Source organism: Anomalospiza imberbis, chromosome 10, assembly GCF_031753505.1.
Source record: "Anomalospiza imberbis isolate Cuckoo-Finch-1a 21T00152 chromosome 10, ASM3175350v1, whole genome shotgun sequence".
Classification (NCBI taxonomy): Eukaryota; Metazoa; Chordata; class Aves; order Passeriformes; family Viduidae; genus Anomalospiza; species Anomalospiza imberbis.
This window is the reverse complement of record NC_089690.1, coordinates 13,877,250-13,893,022: the sequence shown is the minus strand read 5'-3', so window position 1 is coordinate 13,893,022 and position 15,773 is coordinate 13,877,250. Positions and strand designations below refer to the sequence as shown.

The 15,773-nt window shown below is 36.7% G+C and overlaps 1 protein-coding gene across 1 annotated transcript in view; it reads right to left on the bottom strand.

The window, feature by feature from the left end:
- Positions 1 to 1,917: 1,917 nt before the first annotated feature.
- PLOD2 (procollagen-lysine,2-oxoglutarate 5-dioxygenase 2) overlaps positions 1,918 to 15,773 on the bottom strand; it is a 49,679-nt gene continuing 35,823 nt past the window's right edge. Inside the window, exons 11-20 of the mRNA XM_068200777.1 lie at positions 10,691 to 10,795; positions 10,303 to 10,428; positions 8,984 to 9,125; positions 7,715 to 7,777; positions 6,263 to 6,376; positions 5,794 to 5,859; positions 5,263 to 5,367; positions 3,785 to 3,931; positions 3,431 to 3,556; positions 1,918 to 2,390 (exon numbers count right to left, since the gene is read on the bottom strand). Coding sequence (XP_068056878.1) covers positions 2,235 to 2,390; positions 3,431 to 3,556; positions 3,785 to 3,931; positions 5,263 to 5,367; positions 5,794 to 5,859; positions 6,263 to 6,376; positions 7,715 to 7,777; positions 8,984 to 9,125; positions 10,303 to 10,428; positions 10,691 to 10,795 — 1,150 coding nt within the window. The 3' untranslated portion in view covers positions 1,918 to 2,234. The remainder of the gene's footprint in view (positions 2,391 to 3,430; positions 3,557 to 3,784; positions 3,932 to 5,262; positions 5,368 to 5,793; positions 5,860 to 6,262; positions 6,377 to 7,714; positions 7,778 to 8,983; positions 9,126 to 10,302; positions 10,429 to 10,690; positions 10,796 to 15,773) is intronic.

The following is a 15,773-nucleotide window of genomic DNA, read 5'->3' as shown; positions in this document are numbered from 1 at the left end:
TTGAAAGGCATCTGCCACCCTTTGCAAATACTTTATTGAATGAAGAAATAAGAGAACATTAGTAACTCAAGCATGGCAAACACATTTTCCCTTCCAACAAATGTGCAACACAGTAAACCTGTCACTAAGCGACAGAGTGAACTAAGAGTTGCAAACACAAAAATTTAGCAGTAATTAAAGCCCTCTGGGTGTTCTTGAGGCAAAATACACACTAAAAAAGAAGTTTTGCTGAGGATTACAGAATACATAATTGAAATACAAGTTATGGGGGGGAAGTTCTGCAGAAATGCAGAAACTCCCCTGTGTTACAGGATTGTATTTTTGTGGGTTTTTTTCCAAGAAATCTCCTCAAAACAATAAACTGTCTGTTAACTGATCCAATGGTAAAAAATATTATTCTGTTCTAAGTTAGCCTAAGGGACCACAGACAAATGCTCAGAAAATTATGACTAACAAAGGCTGTTTTCATTTTGAAGGCCTGAAGATCTTCATATCTGTAAGGTTTGTCCAAGCACAGGCAGTACAGAGAGAGACACTGAGATAGCTGCTCCACACCAGAAAACAAAGCTGAGGGATGGCAACCCCCAAATATTAGCCAGAAAAGGAGAAAAGTTGACAGTGTAAAGAGAAACTGAAAGAAAGCAAAAAAATTCCCATCAAAAGCCATTCCTTTTCAAGCCAGCCCATTTTAATACATGACTGAGGTTAACTCACTTTGATGTATTTGCTTCAGCATAACTTTAAATACGGCTAAAACACATTCCTCAAAACTGCAAAACAGGGAACAAAGCAGATGTGGTTATTTTCAGTAAAAGAAAAATCTTTGAAACTCTCACCTAATCCTGTCAGCTGCAAATAAAGATTCTGTTTAGAAATGTGATATAAAGCTACTTCAAAGATACACAGTTAAAAAGTGAAGTACTGTTTAGATCATCAAACAGCCTCCCTCTAAAAACAAACCCGGGAACCATCACTCCTGCTGGGGTCATTCTGAAAGTGTAATGCAAGGCTTGGTACACAGGCACTCACTGAAATAACTCCAATAGCAAGCAAGCCAAAACCTGACATGCCCATCTCCCAACTAGAGATCATTGGAAAATCTTTGTCAGTGCAGTTTAAGAACAGTCGCAAATGCAAAGAAACTACCTGACAGAGTCAAGTAACAGCTGCTCCATTAATTTAAAATTACCCTTTATTTTTCACAAGGTTTTCCAACATGTCGTGCATTTTGGCACGGTAGACTTTGAGACAGTTAGCTTCAAGTTTCTTTAAATTACAAACAGTAGATACAGTAGGAATACTTTAAACCAATTTCTTTAAAATAAATGTCAAGTTAAGACCCTTAGCTTTAAAAGAGACTGCCACCATTTCATTTTCCTGATACAAAATTCAAGTAATTTTAAGAGTAGAAAACTGTCCCTATAAAACATCCTATTAAAATTTACCAGCGTTCTGAAAATAAGCATCAAATTTCCAGTATCCATTGGGTGCAACTACACATTTAGAAAAATAATTCACTTTAAACAAAGGTCACTTGCTGAAGAAAAGTAAGCTTTCAACAGGATAAGTTCTCAGAACACATGATAAAATATTTTCTCCTTAGATAAAGGATTTAATCCTTGTTTCATCTCTGCAATTAATTTATTTTTTTTCTTCTAAGGGTATACATTTCAGTATTGACAATGAATTAAGAGACCAGGCTACAGAGACATTTTCCCTTCAGTATAAACCAGCATATGGAATTATTGCTTACGAGAAACAACTGTAAACAAGATTCATTTGATTTTGTTTTTATGCTGTGATTTTCCTTTCTTTGGTTGGTACCAAATATACAGACCACCAAACTTTAGCTGTGTCACTTAACTGAATGAAAATCAGGATAAATTTTTCCGATGATTTTGTATTTAGCATTCCTTGGGGTTTGGGGTTTTTTTCAACGAAGAAATGGGTTCACTGTGCTTTTCCATTTTCTCTCCTTACCCACTCTTTAGGACAGCAGAATGGAAAAACAAGTAGGACATGTTTACTTTGGGACTCAAGGCTCAGAGCAGATATCAAGAAATCTTCGACAATATTAGAAAACATTTTCTTTTTTCCTCCTTTTAGCCCAAAGTACCTCTGCTGTGTAATAACAGTAACTTAAAGTTTCTTTTATCACCATCTTCCAGAAAAAATCTATAAATAAATGTTTATGTAAAGAACACTGCTGTTGAAGAAGACAAAGAAAAATAAAATTAAGGATCAATAAATGATACTGCAATGTATCTTGTGCCATTCAAAATAGGAAGTCCTTCATGTAAATGTGTGAGTCTTCCTGGGTGCATGAAGCTCCATCCTTTCCTGGGAGACTCAATGGAGCAGTTGTACCTAAGGAATTTACATCCACCTCCCTGTAGTGAAAACACAAACACAATAAACCCCAAACATTTATCTTGTGCTTTAATAAATTCCTTTTCATATATCCATCACTTCAAATAATTTGCTATTATTAACAGGCTGGGTTTTTTTCTTTTACAGTCCCTTACCAAGGTTGTTTACATGACACCATCTTTAGAGCATTAATTAACAGACAAGTATTTGCAATCAGATTTCCCCTTGTCTTGCTTTAGCATTCACTGGATCACAACTCGCTCAAGAAAAAAATCTGAAACAGATCTTCAATAACGTCACTGTAGATTCTACCAGAGAGAAGGAAATCAGGTTCACAGGCCTTGTTTCAGGACTGCACCCCTACCCAGGACAGCATTTAAAAAAATCTTAAATTAATTAATCTGGCTACTGATTTCAAACTGAAGGTATGCTTTCTAAAATAGTACGTGTTGCAAGCACATTTATTGGCATTAAGTACTATGAATGATACAGGCTTATAAACACAACAGGTTAAATTTCTCTGAAAGTAAAAATTGGATGTTATTGCCACTGCCCTGCCTAGCTCCACATTTTGGGGACTGTTTTATTTGAATCAATATCAGACTAGAAAATAATTTAGCTCAAAAAAACCCTATACAGATACAAGAGATAAAAATTTTCATTCTGTGGCTGACCTAAAAAAGAACCATCAGAAAAGTTCTACAGAAAAGATGCCGCTTCAGTCAACTTGGCACTATTTAAACTCTTTTGAAAAATTGGTTTTCACTGTACAGAAATGAAGCATTTCAGAAATGTTAAAAATGAAATTACTAACATCTTCTAAGTTTTTTTTCAAACCCCTTCTCTCCCACCACCTGAAACCAGTTTGATCAATTTAGCCTAACTGCATCAACAGTTCCAGATCCTGGAATTGAGCGATTTAGTGCTCGTCAAAAACCCACAAGGCATAACATATCTCAGTTTGTGATGTGCATCTTTTCCTTCTCAGCTGGGTCTCTATACGTGTTTGGGCTCTAGTATTAGATACCTAAGGACAGCATTTTTTAAGTCAGTAATTTACCTGAAAGTCCTCTCCTACTTTGTTGAGGGCAATGTTGATCGTGAACGTAGAGGAGTCGTGGTGGGGTCTGAGTGACCGTTGTCTGTCAGGGCTGTATTTTACAACAAAGTTCAGTAGAGCATAGCCCTGCAACAAAATACAGTCAGACTTCAAACTGTGAACTGCCAAGTCACACACAGGATTCTTGGGATTTTGTTTAAAGCTTAGTTAAAATAAAAAAATCAACAACATTCACCTTTAACTACTGCTATGTCACCTATGATTTCCCCAGCCAAACCAAAGAGGTGTATTCATTGAAATACTTACATTTAGTCACACCATGGAGTAATTTCTGCAAAAGCTTTTAACCCATACCTTGGTATAATAGCCAGCAAAGACTTTAAGTGTAACTGGGGCAATGAACTCTCGTATGAAATGCAGCCATTCATTATCCAGTCCTATTTGCTTCATATGAATGTCATCAGTTGGGACATTTTCATAACCTCCAGAAATGCGGCTGTCCTAATGAAAACACCACAAATAGTTTGGAAACAGGAACATGGAATGTTTCCGACATTTCAACAAGTATTTATTTGAAATCAGCAGAATCACGGAACTGGAACAAATCAATGTTTCAGTGGCTGTCTGTACAGCAATTCCACAGCTAACTGTCACGGAAAAAAGTGTGCTGAGAGCAAAAATTGGAAGTTTTTATAGGATGAGCCAATATTGGGATGTGTCACCTGTAAATACAAGAGCTTCTTGGGAAAGTAAGTTTTATTTACCGAGCTGCAGATGCAACTGAAATTCTATCTGATCAAGAGACTACAGGCCTCAACTTGACAGGTTAATATATGTTGAAATAATTTTAAGATAAAGGTATGTTAAAATTATTTCCAGAGGCTCCTACCTACATAACAATTTTGACTATAGTTTCTCATGGTTCCACATTTGTGAAAAAGAGAAACATTCCTCTGATTTTAGTGGTAGCTAATAAATACATTGAATTCTCTGAGAACATTGACACAATAGCTCATAACATTTTCAGGTAACTCCTTAGGGGGACAAGTCTGACAAATTAGTACTTAAGAGGTAAATGAGTAAAACTTGTCTGATCAGTTATCAACAGTTATCCAAAATCAGCCTTGGGTAACTGTCAGGTACCTGCTACAGAGCTGCACCACTGTTAGTGTCTAATTTGCTGATTCAAAGTCTGCACTGGGTTTATGTGGCACAGCATGGGCAGCAGGGGGCTGCAGGGGTGGCCTTTGCGAGAAGCTGCTGGAAACTTCCCCTGTGGAGCCAATGCCAGCCACTGCAAGACAACTGCCACTGGCCAAGGCTGAGCCCAGCAGTGACAGAGACAGCACACACTGTGACAGCAGTGCCTTTAAGAAAGGGGGATAAGTGGAGAGAAGGTGTTTTTAAGATGTTTCATTGTTCATTATATTACCAACTGAACTAGAGTAGAAAGTAAACTAATTTCCTCAAACCGAGTCTGTTTTGCCTGTGTTGGCTATTGAATGATCTCTCCCTGTCCTTATCTCTCAAGTCAAACTCTTTTTTAACTTTCTCTCTCCTGTCCAGCTGAGGGCAGTGACAGAGTGACTTTGGTGGGTTCCTGGCATCCAGCCAGGGTCAGCACACCACAACATTAATTGAAGAATGCCTCTAAATCTACCGAAGAAGCAGCTACATGGTAGACTAAACTAAGCACTTCATATCACAAAGCAGATGTTTCAGACCACTGGCAATTGTTGGGATGTTTGTTTGTTGCAGTACACTGTGAGTTAATATTGTAAAAGTAGTTAAGATTGCTCATTAAGATTATGTTTATATAGGCTGACACTTACTTGGTGTTTTCCACCAGACCATTGACCAAAATGTTCCATTTCTTCTACTAATTCATCACAGGCAGTGTCAGAAAATATGGGAAACCAAAACACATCTGGACATGGCTACAAGAAAACCCCAAACAATTAAAAACTTGATTCTTAAGCACATTCTCACAGAAGCAAAAACTATGAGCTACATTCTAAGCGCTAAGAACATGTCAGTGCACCCATACCTTCTGTGCCTAAATAACAACCCTGGTCTTCAACATTTCAGGTTAATATGGGATGACAGCTTAAAACTTAATATTGCTTTACACACAAACAATTTGTCCCTAATTGTCACAACTGATCATCCAATGCAAGTGCTCTTGTCCAGATCAGTTGCATAAAAGCAAGCAGCCTAATGAATGGCAAAAATTCAGTTCTGATCCAAAACATCAAAAAACTGTTTAGTCACAGACCAACACAGCATTTGCATGGAAATATTTACTGCATGCCAATTTATTATCAGTCAGTCACACAATTTTTTAAAAAACTACTTATACTCGCCTGTTCTACTATGTTATCAGTGAAGATCTTTGAGTAGTTCGGATTTATGTAAGTTTCCTTCCAATCCTAAAAAAAACATGATTTAAAAACATTACAACTGAACAACGACATTTATAAGTGACATAAAGAATTTATACTTTATTCATTGCTCTACTGAAAGCACTGAAAACAATTCAAAAATTTCTTATTCTCATAAACAAATTGGTTCCTATCATGTCAAAAATCATGAAACCTGTTACCTCAGGGTCATATCTCCAATTTCATGCTCTGGTCACCATCTGGCTTACTGATATGATATATTGTCATTTGCTTAGATGGGTAAGAACACCTTTTAGCACATAATCAATATTTAGCACACAGTAAACAAAAGTTCTCCACATAAAGCCTTTAAATTTGAAGTCCTTTATTTCATTTAAAAAAAAGTATAAATTTATACATTATAACTTTTTAGGAATAATTAGATGCATACCACAGGATTCTCAAATATCTGCCAGAGGTCATTGTTGTAGTGGGAAGTATTGTAATTGGCTGTAGAAAGAAGTCTTCCAAATTCATGTCTGTTGGTAATGTACATGAAAACACCCTATACCAATTAGAGAAAGCATCATTAGTAAAACTGTCCATCTTAGCAAAGTTTTAAAAAGGTCTGTTCATGATTGTGCTTTCATAAAACATAACTGCTCACACATTTGTACACATATATTGTAAAGGTGCCGTTAATTTAGCACCTTAGTTTTCAAAGGATTGACTCTAATCAGCAACTACTCTTCATAACTTCTTGTTTACAAGCATTTACCTGCATTTATTTTCTAAACACAGTAAAACATATACTGTTGAGAACATACGTAGAGTTATAGAAAGGAAAAAGCAGAGGAGTGATTGGTTGATTTGCTTTCCAGAAAACTTAAGCAGACACACTGAAAGCATCTGATCTCAAACTGAAAATGCTCACACACAAGAAAACCAACATTTAGGCTTTAGTTTCAAATGAAAAACTGCAAGAATAAGCTAACCATCAATGAGTTCATCAAAGTCAGAACAAGAAACAATACTCTACAAGAACATGTAGAGTATTCCTACATGATCCATCTGGTGAGTTGGCCTGAAATAAAAAGGTACTGGCAAATATAGCACACAAGAATATTCAGATCAGCATCCAAAACAGCTGAGCACTCTGAAGTCTGTTCATGTAATTATATGCAAGATATCAAGTGTGGTAAGATACAGCTTTATTATCAAGCTATTAACAGAAGGTATTAACACAACTCTCTTGATTAGAAGTAGTAGCAGAAAGTATTTTTAAAAGAAACTTAGGTTCTATGGGATTTTTTTAGTTTAAGGTTTTTCAGACTAAAACTTTTTTTTCTGAAATGTTTGTGACTTTTAGATTTGCAGCAGATGAAGACATTACCATTTGGGTACTTTGGTACTTCTGTCTATGTTTTTGTCTGAAAAAGAGTTAAACTGTTAGAAAGATCATGATTATGTTAAACATGCCCAGCTCTGGGCACTTACCAAATCATAAAATAGCTGCAGCAGGGAGAATAAGGAGGGCCTGGGTCAAGAAAAACAGCTTAAAGTGACAATGTGGTCACCGAGAAGGCCTGGCAGACCTACAAGTGATCTGAGCTTCACTCCTTCCTAGGACTGCTCCATCCATTTTAGCTACAGAAGCAGTGTCAGCAGACCTTCACCTTAGAAGCACTGAGAAACCCCCCTGAGGAGACAAAGAGCCTCTCTGAGATACTTTCAGCTGGGCTTGAAAAACCTGTCCCTGGCTAAAACCTGAACCTTAAAAGACTGAAGAGAAAGCCAGAGCAGTATTTCATCAGAGGAAGTGGACAGAGGAGAAGTATCTTCCTGTGGTAGAATGATACTGCATGTAATAGTAACTAATTAATAAAAAAAAATAAAGCAACACCTTTGGGGCTCTGAGCATATGGAATGTTTCCGAAGAAGGGGAGTCTTTTTCCCTTTGTAAAGTCTAAAATGAAGGAGAATCATCACATCAGTTTTCTGACACAATCTCTTTCTCTTTTTCCGACTACTTTTAGGTTTCCACAGGTACATTAGGGAAATAGCAGCCTTTGACCAAAAGCTGATATGCCTTTACAGACAACATGCATCTCCAAGCAAAGCTCTTCATACACATGTCAAAGCTGTTTCCACCAGCCCCTTCTTATCTGCTCCAATACAAAAACAAGCACGTACCAAACCCTCCTACAGCCCAGACTGACAGAGAGGAAAAGAGAAAGCAATTTTCTCATGAGCCAGTCAGATTAGTTTAATGAGCACATGGAAAGCGCAGGTTTTGCAAGAACTGATGCTGAGGAGGTTTGAATACAACAGGACTGGACGGGGATGTTCTGAAGAATCAGTACAAACAGAGGAGATCATGCCTTGTTATGAGTGAATAAAAAAATTAATACTTGCCAACTTTTCTTGTTCAATTCAGCAAAAATATTTTTCAATGCTATAGTGTCTGGAAATAGGTCTGGTTTAGGTCTTATTTGTCTCTGTGCTGAAACTAGTGTAAATATCAGTAGAAATATGGATTTACAGATTCATAACTTTACAGTACAAATAAGTTCTCTCATTACTTGCAGATTAACGCACGTAACATTTATCTGATACAGTTTTAATCTATCTAGAAAAATTAATGAGTAATTCATGCTCCCTAAGAAGATTCCTACCATTACTTAATTCACCTAGGCTTTTTATTTAACACTGCCCATCATTAGTTTCAATATATATCTACTTAATAAAAAATGGCAAAATATTCCAACTTAGTCTGCTGGAAGTTTCACACTATATAAAAATATGCATGATAGAGATGATCCAAATGCATTGGTAAATTTTAATCATACACAGCAGAGCAGTTGAGCCCTCTTTCATGTACTGAGGTTGTGCCAAGGAGAAAGGTATTTTAACCTCAAGAGAAATTTTCAGGGAATTTAACTAGAAAACACCATGAAGTCATTGCATCAGTGCATTGGCCTTGAAAAAACCTCTGTTCTCAACAATTTAAAAAAATACACCTGAAGGGTTTTATCACACAAAAATTGGCCAGTACTTTGAATTAGAAGTAAAATATAATATCCAAGATCAATCAAATGAAGCAGTCTATGAGTACAGCAGGACACAAAGAAATGTGTGTATTTGAAAACAAGCTGTTCCAGATACACCTTACCATTTCCCTGGCATTCCTGCAGAGTGCCATATCAGGATCCAACTTATCACGCATGAAGTAGTTCTTTTCTTTCATCTCAGATCTGAGAGTTTGTCCCTTAATTAAGTATATATTAGCCATGTAAGGGATATTCCATACTCCTCTGTTGAAAATAAGAAAAAGAAAAACCGACACAAAAATAGTTTAAAGCTATGAAAATTAATTTGTTCCCTATTCTATTAAATCAGCATCTCTGTATTTGCTGACAAGACTATGCAAATTGCAAGGAGAAGAAGCTGAAAGGTTCCCAAGACTCTTGGAAAACTACATCTGGACATCTCAAAAGTAGGCGTAGGCAGTAATTCAATTTTTATGAAATACCGTTATAAAAATATAGCAAGGTCAAATTCTCTACGGAGTTTTAACTACACACGTACTTCATGTTTCCATAGTTAAGGCAATCAGTCAAACTGTCTTATAATATTATTCTACAATACCAGATGGAGAAAGTAACTCCAAAACAGATTTTTAAATGAGTTTAAAGACTTCACTGAGACTCCACACAGCTGGTCTGACCTCCTCACACAAATACCCACAGACCACAGCAGGCCATGTATTTATGTGAGTTGGGCCAATATCAACACAAAAGCATTGCTTTCAAAATGCTCCCTCTGCAGATTTCCCCCCACTCTCAGTGCCACAAGCACATCTTTTAGTACAGTAGGACTAAAAACAAGCCAGTCCTATTCAAACAGTCTGTTTCAGAGCCTTTTGTTCTTCCAGAGCAAAGAAAAGGCATCACCATATGGAACAGTAAATTTAGGGGAGGGATAAACCCAAAAGTTTATCCTTGACAAAAGTATTGCTGAAGAGCTCCTCACGATATACATGGCATCATATACAGCTTGAAATACACAAATAAGTTATAGCTGTTCCATGGACTAAGCATTTGCCCCAGGGAGACGACAAAGTCATTTCATGAATACAACAACCATTCCTTCTGCCTGAGGTTCCAGGGATGTAGAGTTTTGGGTTTGCTATTTGTTTATCTTGTCTTTTTCTATACTGTGCACTGGTAGAGCAACCAGACACCATCAGACAGGTGCCAGTAATGACTGTGTCAAGTCCTAAGACCAGCTCATCATGTTAAACACTTGGCTTTTTTTTTTAAGCTGTGAGTGGGAATTTAAAAGTGTATTTCTATGAAATAGAAAACACAAAACAATATATCTAACCTCATCTCTCCAGGAGTAATACCATATTCATATATCTTCATGCAATATGTTGCTAGTAACCATAGTGGGTGCCCTGACTTTAATAATTAGTTTACAGTTACTTACACTCTGTTCCCTTGGACAATGTCCACATAATCTTCTGATCGAGCATAATAACCATCTGGGCTCAAAGCACCCCAGAAATTGGACCAAAGCTTCCCATGGCGAGTTACGAGTGGAGCAATTATCTTCCTGTGAAGTGACATATTCAATAAGAAAATATGAAAATCTGAAGCACTTGAAATTCCCATCAGGAATTGCTGTTTGACAGGAAAAAAATGCTTTGTGAATTGCTGGCCCCCAAGCCCATTATGAACTACAGCAATGAAATAACACAAATAAACAAAGAGGATTTAACTCTCCAAAAACAAATGGGATCATATTTTCCCTGGACAGACCCCAGAAAATCCTTTCAATTTAGAGGAAATTCTACAAAATAAGAAATTTACTATACCTGTTCTGTTCTATCAGTATTCTTAAAGTTTTTGGGTTTGTCAGCACGACATCTGCATCTATGCTTAAGTAATATTCACATGTTTTATCCTGGCGACAAAGGTCCCTAAAAAGACAAAAAATAATTATTAACTCATGTTAATAATAGTGTCCACATAGACACATGTCCAGAAAAAAATCACAAACCAAACAAAAAGATTTTAAAAAACCCCAAACTACAAGTAAGTACCAAACTGATTCATTGCATTAAAAGTCCTCTGCAGCACATATTGTAAATAGAGGTGTCTTTAGATTACAGTGTGATTAACTAGAAGATCAAAATACTTAGATTAGATGCCTTCTATTTTTCTTTTAATTAACTAAGTGGCTTTTAGCCTTTACCAAGTTCAGTAATACCTTCTATTGAGTGTCCTAATAGAAAATGGGGCCAGGGGAACATGCCATTAATTTATATAGCTGAGTATCAGTACAATCACTTAATAGTGAAGTGTGACCTTATTTAGTAAGCTCCTCTAGCAAGTGGCTGTAATGCTGTCTTTGGAAAAAGATTCCACAGATGCAATCTGAATGATAATTGAAACCTTATGGAGGGTGTAAGACAAAAATTTATAAACTCATATAAGGAAATACATATTTAAGGACTTCGTCTTTTTGACCTACAAAAACAAAAAAATTGGTAAAGAAAAATATAAACCAATTGCAAAGGCAGTGAATTTATACTGGAGAAAGTAACTGAATGTGTCCATACACTCTAATCAGTTGTGATTTTGATCTCAGATTAATAAACTGCACAAATTCCCATACCTTCAAGAGAAAGACAAATACATTCTACTGTAAATATAAAAGATATACAGACTATGTTTGTATGTTTCTGGTAGGGTGGACATGCTAGGCCAAAGCTTGGTATAGTGAATTCAGCTTTCCTATGCCATGAGAATAATAGGAGATTAGAGGAAATCAAATATACATTTAGTCAAGGTGGAACAATTTCCTCAGGTCAATACTACAGCAATAGCTTCCTATCATGCAGGTGGCATTATTGACTTTGTCTATTTTCCCTATTTTAATTCCACTGTAACAGCTTGAAACATTACCTTACTTTCTTGTTTTAAAATATCTATAATCAGTGCTTTAGTTCAAGTTCTACTTGATTTGATTGATTGTGACTGTTTTCTGCAAAGGCAAAATCTCTGTCACTTCAAAAGATCTCACAAAGGGTGGATGTGACAGGTTACATACAAGTCAAGGTAAGGGCTGCCACAGCTTCCTGCCTGCTCTTCTTCCATCCCCCTCCAAATCTAGCACTAAATCTTCCATCAAAATTACTACTTATCAACAACTTTTGGGTCTTTCTGTTCAAACTTTCTTCTGCTCAAAGGACTCAAGAGGTATGAATTTGTTAGAATCACAGTAGAAGGCAGAGCTTTTTTTATTCCATAACTTTAAGCACGGCTTCCTCTTCAAGCTTGATCACTAAAGACCTAGCAATAATTTCAGAATTTTTTTTTTTAAATACCCATATGTCAGAAATTATCTTCCCACTACTGCTAAAACCACTGCGTTTGAACATAAACCCAGTTTACATCTCTGGGCAGTCTCTGGGCTTGCCTTAACTGACATCTTATACAGACATTTTTGTGACAGAAATTCCTTAATCAGCACTTTCTCACATAATTGCCCCAACTGAAACCAGCAGGTTTGATTTTGGCCATAACATGGTCCTGCAATTCAGTCTTTATGGTATTTTCCTTTACTCATCCATTCTGTTCAAAGCTTTACAACCACTGAACACAAGTCATATGTAGACTTATCACTGGCTTAATTACAATTATTAATAGTAACCTAACTTTTATACTGCACTTGGCATTAGATGTTAAATTTCTTCCTTTATCCTTATTCTAGTGAGGAAAATAGACCTGAGACCAGACTTGATCTCAGTCCAGGGTTTCAGCCAAAACACTTGCCAGCACTGCCCTGAAAGCAGGTAAACCCTCTGCTGCTAACAAAACCACAAAGATAATTAATGTTTTTAATTTAAAAAATGCGATAAAGTGGAACAAATTTATATTTAGTTATAGGCAAATATACCTGGAAAATTAATTACATAATAGCAAAATGCATCGTCCATTAAATTTTGCCTTCTTTTCTGTCCCCCACCCCTTTTAAATCCAGAACCCAAAAATTCTATTCCAACTGGTCCCATGTGCTTCATGTTAGAAACCCTCCTGTGCCTCATTCACATAATAATCAAAACCACAAAATACTAAATTAAAAGTTTTGGTCTAAGTCACACTCAGTCATTCGGTACTCTCTTGAGAACTCCCGAAAGCATTCCTGTCCTAAACAGCCAGGAAATTTCAAGGTTACTATTTTGGCTTATTTTTTCCTCCGATTTCTTTCTCTACAGTGTTGAAGACTGGGTCAGCACATGGCAGAACTTATCCTTCACATTTGACATGATGGCTTGTATCTGAAAATGCTGGAAGAATTATGCTGCAAGCATGAGGTTTTGCCATTTGGTGATCCTTTGCACTTTACAGTCACGGACAAAAATCTCCCCAAAACACTACAGGTTTCAGATGGAGAGAAAGAAAGTGATAAAAGTTTCAGTCAAAATTAATAAAGCAAGGACACTCTCCAGAAATTAATGCATCTTCTCTTTAGGCTTTCAGTGTTGCCCAGTAGCTTTGCCCAAGGAAATGAATGTAACCCCTTATATTCTCATGCTTTAGAGCAGTATATTCTTACACTGCATGCTAACCTCTCCAGATGCAGAAATCCCAGATTATATGTGAAATTATTTGTATGCATATCCAGGTCACTCCAAGGAACATGTGGAAAGTGCTTTCTGGCAAAGCTCATGTATAAAATGCTTCCTTATCTACATTCAGTGGCTAAAACCTTCAATCTCCTCGCTTTCCACTCCATCTGCTCTGAAGTAAAACCAAATGTTAAAAAGAAAGTTGTGTCCTTGTACATCACTTAGACCAATTTCAGTCCAGCAATTAAGAACAATCTAGAAGAAAGCCAAGATTTTTGGTTGGCAGTGTGAAGTGAAGCTCAGCAGAAGAGTTTAAAGTATTTTGCAATCAGAGTGATGTCTGACTGAGTTAGTTTACAAACCACAAGTCCATCTGGAACAGTGACCTCATCTGAAAATGGGAGAATGTCACAGCTCTTCCCTTCATCACACTTTCCACTGAGATATTCTAAGGGTCTACTTGGTTGCAACAGAGACATATTATCTACCCAATTTCTCTGCCATTAAGCCATCTTTCTTTTTTTAGACATAGTTTGAACTTGTCTAATCAATTTATCATTTTCAGACCTCTCAGTTTGGAAATACAATTCCAAATATGGACTGCATTCCCAGAGGGAGAGCACTTAAACCATCTGACAGACCTCTGAAAGAAAAGGTGCTCCAAATACAAGTCTGCAACTAAAAGCCTGGATGACATCTCCTGCCATTTAGGGTTACAATTTGCATCTCTCCAGACAGCAACAACAGCATAAACACATTTACATCAACCATCACGAAGAGAAAATAAATCCAGGAAACAGATAAAGCACTGATGTTTAGTTTTGCATCTCAGGTTAAAGCATTTTTACCAGAGTCATCACATCTAGAAATCACTGAAATCAGTTATGAGTGGAAAATGTGTTTTTCAGCAACACTCAAAGTTCAGTGTTCCTCCTCCATCTGAGACTGAATCCCAAAACTGCTGAAGTGTTCTGGAGAACCAGCTCCAGAAAATCCAGTCTCTAACAGAAAACACTTGACATCTGGGAGACAAAGATTTCATCCCTGATCTTCCTTCCCCCACCCTGCTCAAAGGCTGTGTCCTTCTCCCTCCAGTGTCCATGCCATCGTTTATCAATATCAAATGGGAACTCAGAGACAATGACTTAATACCCTCCTTCAAGAAACACATGGGAGACCTCAAACACACCTCAAAATTCAACAGTGCTGTCAATGAACTCTGACTCTGATCTCTCTACTATTTTGCCTGAAATTTTTGAAAGCTTTCAATTTGAACTTCCATTAAAATATGCACATTCCCACTTAAAAGCTGAGATAAATGACATTTTTTATAAAGTTTTGGAAAATTCCTACCCTGTTCTGTTACTAATATTTTTGAGGGAGGAACAAAAGAGAGCCAACTCCCCCAAAAGAGAAACCCTGAAGGCTGTATGTACCAGGAGAAAAAATATTATGGAAACATACTTTTTATAAATAAAATCTCTGAAGTGAATATTTCCCAACTTTCTGTTATTGCTTGAACATATTTAATTGCTTTTTATGTTTTCTGTCATAACAAATTCTGTAACAGCTGGCTGAAATCTCATCTGCAAGCAAGGCAGAAACAAAGATGATTTTTCCTTAAAGAAAAAAAGAACTAACTGTAAGAACTCATACCTTACAGACAAAGGCTAAAAAAGAAAGACATGGAAGTGTCACTCAAGCGTTTCAAGAGACAAAAATACAGAGAAAATATTCCGACAACAAGCAGCTAAACCTTCCTTCTCTTTATTCTTCTTAGTTTTCCTTCTTTTTTACCTCAATTCAGCCCACAAGGAGGAAAGCTGTGCACTCCTGTTTCCCAGTATTGCTCAATTCTGAAAAGTTTTGTAGACTGAACAATTTTGGATCCTTTCCAACACCTATCCAACTTTCACAAGCACATGAGAGGAAGAAGCAATAAATTAAATGCTTCAAGTATTCCTTATTATGGGAATGAGAAAAGTTGACCAAAGTTTGCTGCAAGGCTATGGGTGAAACTGAATAAAGGTTATTTTCTCACATTCATACTGACATGAGAGTGTCATTTAATGAGAATCTCATTATGATTTATCACTATTTTTTATGAAGCCAAAAGCCAAGAAGAAGAGAGGTGAGGAGAAAACTGATCAAACTGCATTATTTACTCCAAAGTATTCTGCTGGAAACAAACTAGACCTTCAATGCTTAAGTGCCCCTCTTTGTATTAACTAAACCCTGCTAGGCTTCCCCAACCAAACAGACTCAGTGTGAAATGTGCAAGTGAGAAGATCAAATTCTAAATCTACTGGAAACTAACAGAGAG